Genomic DNA, 5,780 nt, shown 5'->3' with positions numbered 1-5,780 from the left:
AAACAAAAACAAATACAAAATAATTTAAAACAATTAAATGCAAAACAACCTATTCTAACTTAAGACTAGAAATTTAAATATGAGTCTACCCTATGCACGTGCCACAGTCTCTGCTCGCGATGTCGCCGTCTTCCGTACAAGTGCGCCTTGCCTTTACCTGAAAAATGATGTGGCACACGGCCTGAGTATTTCAAAGAATACTCAGTAAGTGGCCCCACTATAGGGGGCCATGCAAATGCAAACACATGCAATCATGATTTAGGGACCTATCTCTAATCATCTTAGGGGTGGCCTCCAGTCTCGGATAAATTGGATGTGTAGTACTTCCCTACACACGACTCACACGTGCGAGTGTGAATCCCCAGGGCGCTCGCACACCCCCTGGACCCTCTGGTCAAGCTAATCTGTAGCGACGTCCGGAGGTCAGCGGAACCCCATAGTGTCATGCGCCTCATGAACACCCTCATCTGTGTGCATTCGCACCTATGCGCATTCGCGCTCATCATATGGTGCGCGTCCGCACTCATCATCTCTAGGGGAAATAGCCCTATGCTTATGAACATACAATATGCATGAGGTCCCTCTAAATCCATCATAATGTCTCTTATGACACAACCCTCTAGTCTCATCTCTTTGTTACTCTAGGTAACACATACTCGTGGATATTTATATTAATATCATTTTCACGCTCTTAGGGTTGTGTCCTATGTCGATCTAACGACATGATGCAATATGACACTCATTATCATATAGCATGCTCAATATGGAAACATCATCATATTAAGGTAAACGTCACGCAATCATCATACTCATCATATTGCCACAAAGTGCATCAAACATATCAAGTACGACATTCATCAATATATATATATACTGGGCACATCATCATGTATCATAACCCACACATCATCATAACTCATACATCATACATCATCATAAGTCATATACCGCATCGTACGACATAGTTCATACATCATCATAACTCATACAATTTTTAGCCTATCCTATAGTAAGGCCACTTACCTGGTTGGCCTTAGCCGAAGAATTCCCTAATTTATTTACGTAAGATCCCGTTTCTCGAGAACTACACCAAATGTTGCCAAGGTTTGCTTCCTATCGCATCGTTCGTCACATTTTGTTAGTATTTCACATTTTAATTAATAATCCAACTAACCGTGTGAAAAACTGCTCTAAACGGTCTCAATAAAAATCGAATTCCATGTTTTCATTGTTTCTAAATTATATAGGATAATAAAACTTAAAACTTAAATTAATAATATGTCAATATTATTAATATTTCAAGTGGCTTTGATAATTCAACATTTAATTATATCCTATAGATACAAATACAACAATTTCTCATATCTTCTTCTATCACTTATTTCTCTTCTATGTCATATTTTAATTCTATTTACGGTACTTACCATTTTTTCAAACAGTTCTAACTTTCTTTTCTTTCCTAAAATCCTCTCTGTTTTGTTTTTTTTTTCTTCTTTCTTTTAACTCTAATTCTGTTTAGCCTTTTAATTTTGTCAGTGCCATATGAACGGTACTTGCCATTTTCAAACTGTTCTAACTTTCTTTTCTTTCCTAAAATCCTCTCTCTGTTTTTTTTTTTTTTCTTCTTTCTTTTAACTCTAATTCTGTTTAGCCTTTTAATTTTGTCATTGCCATATGAACGGTACTTGCCATTTTCAAACTGTTCTAACTTTCTTTTCTTTCCTAAAATCCTCTCTCTTTGTTTTTTTTTTCTTGTTTCTTTCGACTCTAATTCTGTTTAGCCTTTCAATTCTACTTCCATATCTAATTATTTTAAGCCATTTAAATTTAATTCTTTTAATTAGTTTCATTATTTTAGGCAGTTTATTACAATGGGTTTAATTCTACTCACCAGACTTTCTTTAACTTTACTGTTTCCAAATTTAATCTCCTCTCTTTCCTGTGAAAATCTCTTTTGATTATGTTTTCCAAATTTCGTATTTTTTATTTTTATTTGATCTGTCTTCCAATCTTTCTCTCTTCTCTTTTCCTCTCTGTCTCATATTTTAATTCTATTGCTAGATTTTATTTTCTTTGAATATGTATCCAGATCCTTCTTTTCCCTATCTTTCTCTCCTCCTTATCTATCTATTCTTTTTTTTTTTATCAATTTTCATGGACCCTCGCTAGGACATAATTTCTAATTCAGATCATTGCAACAGATAATTTCTAAATTTCTAACTCAGATCTAAATAATTGCTAATATCCTTTGCAGAAAGAAAGAGAAAAAAAAAAAAAAAAAAAGGTAAATCTGACTACTAACCTTTTGAAATGACATCTCTGTCTACCATCTCTCCATTATCTGCCTTCCTTCTAGTTTCCTCCAGAAAAATATTTTCTTTCTATTTTTGTTTTTTTTTGTTTTTTTTTGCTGAGTTATTGATACTGAGGGAGGTATTTTAGGGGATGGAAGGAGAGATTAAAGGAGGTGGTCAGTTTTTTTTTCTTTTTCTTTATTTTGTTATTTTTATTTTAACACACACATATATATATATAACTAAACCCAACGGGGCGTTACATGAGTACTAGTGCTAAGGAGAAGTATTAAAATATCATCACTAGCCTAATAGGGTCGAGCCCAATAATTGTATGAGATATTTATTTTAAGAAAATGATATCTAAATATTTTAGTAAAAAGATTTAGATATTTTTAGAAATTTTAGGAATAGATTCTCTAGTTAAATCTAGATTTTGAATTTTGACCAAATTTTAAGCATAGAAAACATTACAAATCAACATCTTTGGATCAGTTCTTTGAGTTTCTTTTTTGTTCCAAAAAATAGGCTTTCTTAGGATTATATGTAAGAAAATTGGAGCAATTTCGATGTCGGGAGCTTGAGAAGGAAGGGTCCTAAACATCACCAAACAAGTAAGTAACCAATTTGGTATTTTCTCAACTTTTACATGTAGGAATCACTTGGAATTGAACGAGTAGCTTAAGGAAACTAAGAACTAAAGGAATGTGGAAGGTTTAAGCTAAGAACCAAGAGTTAAAATTAAAATTGGACGCTTTGCTCGAGAATCAAGTTATTTTAAATTACCCACTCCACTAAATGGACTCTTCTGTTCATAAAATTTTAGTAGAAGGCTTAATAAGATATAATAAGGATATATATGAAATTTGATGGTCATTGAAGTATGTTAATGGGCTAAACTAGAGACAGATGTAAAATGTAACGGCCCTATTTAAAATAGGCCGCTACTACATGCATGACAAGACTGTTAACAACACAAACATTCATTTAAAATATTTTAAAAATGATGCCATGGACTTGCACGTTAAAAATAAAATTCTTAAATTAATCTAAAAACATATAAGAAGCAATAATAAACAATACATCAAAAAACTAGAAAACAAAACATTGCCCTAATCTAACTTACCACTATAAAATAAGATGAAATACAACTATCCTAATTTCATACTCTTAGGCGGCTTTCTAGTCTGGGATACATTGGATGTGTAGTATCTCTCTACAAACAGCCCACATGTGCGAACACGACCTTATTTCATAATTTTTAAGATTTATATGAAGCTTTAAACCCATTGGATCATGTTTGGGGCTCGAACCAAGTTTAAGGTGGTAAATGACTAATATGCTTTTAGAGTAACGTGCCAGTAATTTAAGATCTAAATGATCTCTAAATGACATGAGGTTTTAATAGTGGGCCTAAGGTGTCATGTTAAGACTAATATAAGAAGTTTGGTTGTTATTGGAGTTCATTTAGGGCGTAATAAAGGATAAACAAAAATTAACCATAGTGGCTCTACATGCCTAAGTGATGGTTTATAGACTAAATGATCTCCAATTGACCTAAGGTCTTATACCTCGCCCATTTTTAGGTAACTGAGAGATTATGGAAGGTCTTAAAGTCACTTGAGCGTGATCAATGACTAAACTAAATTAATAAAATATCTCTAAACTTTTATTTTATCTTTCACTCTACCGTTTTCAAAACAATTTTTTTATTTTAAATTTTTTCTTAAAATAGTATTTAAAAAATTAGTTTTATTAATATTTTTAATTTTTTTAAAAATTAAAATAAGATACTCTCTATTATCATATCTAAAAACTACATTTAAAATTTTAAAAATATAGGTACGTCATTCTCCGTTAGTTACTAACGATTTAAAGACCATTTACAACTATTTTTTAAATTTTGAAGTGCTCGTTTTCAAAGGATGGGAACCACACTTTTATGGTAATTTTTTTAAAAATCTTTAAAAACATAAATACAAAATCAAATTACAACCTAATGGGGCAAATAAAAAACTAAAATACAAATAGAAAAAAAAATTAAAAGAAAATTAAATCATCACTTCTTATACTTATATTTGTCTTAGAAAAAATTCGACAGGATTAATTTAGCCAATCTAAACAACATTGTTACATTCAAGTAACGTCGCTGTATCTTAGACATTGCACTCCCAAGTCACCTCATCCAATGCTGCCACGTTCCTTGTCATCTTGTTTGGCTTCAAAATGAATTAAATATATTCCGCTCTTACTCCGATGACTAAAATTATAGAGAATTATGTTCCAGTATGAATTCGATTAATATTAATTTTAATTTGGAGATAAAAGGAGAGATATTAGTGTCCTAATCCAATGGTTAGGGATGTTTTGAGTTGAATAAATGTTGATTATGAATTTGTTAGTGACCATGGACTAAAGTAGGTGCTTTTTAGAGATTTTTTTTTTTTTTTTCGAAGATTTGGTAGAGGTAGATGATATTAGACATTTAGAGTTTTGATTGAAACAAAAATTCCAACTAAAAATCAAACCGATCAAAAGTCAAATAATTAATTTTGTCTGTTAATAAAACTAACTTGGAACATATATTAATAGTTTAAGATTTATAACATTGATTACCATGTTCAAATCTCGACACAGAAAAAAGAAATAACTCCAACTTATAAAAAACAAAAAAGATTTATGTTTTAAGAATTTAATTATTTTAATGCAATAGTTTTCATTACAAGTGGTAAAGGGAATTCGAATATATATATTATTTTTTTTTATTTTTTTTTGTGAAAAATACATGTCAATTAATTATAGTCATTAATTTTGAAGGAAAGAGATAATGTGATATTTTATATTGCAACTGTAAAAGAAAAAAAAAATATACATATATTAAAAAGGTTGGAGTCTGAAAATGATGAAAATAGGCAAAGGTGGATGTGTTTGTGTGAAGTTTAAGAAGTAATAATTTTGCATTGCATGCCGATCGACTCCTCTAGGAATCTCTAAGGTGAACAAGGAGATTGCCGCTCATCAAATCTTATTGTAGATCTATTTTCATTTCCCCCGGATTGCTCTTTATTTCTTCGTTTTCGAGACCTGGAATCGCCATGGATGAAGAATACGACGTTATTGTGCTTGGAACCGGTCTCAAGGAGTGCATCCTCAGTGGTCTTCTTTCCGTTGATCGCCTCAAGGTTCTTTTTGCTTATTCATTTTGCTTATTCATTTTGTTCCACTGCTTTTTCCTCTACAATTCACTTGCTTCAATTTTTAAATGATTCGATGAATCTTCTATTTGTTTCTGATTGTGATCGATCCTACCAGTTCTTCTCATTTCCTGCATTTATCTTAATTTTATTTGTATCTTTGAATTCCTCTAATCCAGTATCGTTTTCTTTTCAAATCAGAGGGATCTTTGTTTTCCGCACTTGACTTAAGAAATCGGATATCATTATATCACGATTTGCTTCTTCATTTTTTTTTTTTTTTTTTTTTTTT

The 5,780-nt window shown here is 31.3% G+C and overlaps 1 protein-coding gene across 1 annotated transcript in view; it reads left to right on the top strand.

Moving 5' to 3' along the window:
* Positions 1–5,181: 5,181 nt before the first annotated feature.
* The window catches only part of LOC111436465 (guanosine nucleotide diphosphate dissociation inhibitor 2-like), an 8,741-nt gene continuing 8,142 nt past the window's right edge, over positions 5,182–5,780 (top strand). Inside the window, exon 1 of the mRNA XM_023074260.1 lies at positions 5,182–5,476. Coding sequence (XP_022930028.1) covers positions 5,390–5,476 — 87 coding nt within the window. The 5' untranslated portion in view covers positions 5,182–5,389. The remainder of the gene's footprint in view (positions 5,477–5,780) is intronic.

This window comes from Cucurbita moschata, unplaced genomic scaffold (genome assembly GCF_002738365.1).
Source record: "Cucurbita moschata cultivar Rifu unplaced genomic scaffold, Cmos_1.0 Cmo_Scf00054, whole genome shotgun sequence".
NCBI classification, from domain to species: domain Eukaryota; kingdom Viridiplantae; phylum Streptophyta; class Magnoliopsida; order Cucurbitales; family Cucurbitaceae; genus Cucurbita; species Cucurbita moschata.
The sequence above is the reverse complement of the archived record's forward strand: the minus strand, read 5'-3'. Positions and strand labels throughout refer to the sequence as shown.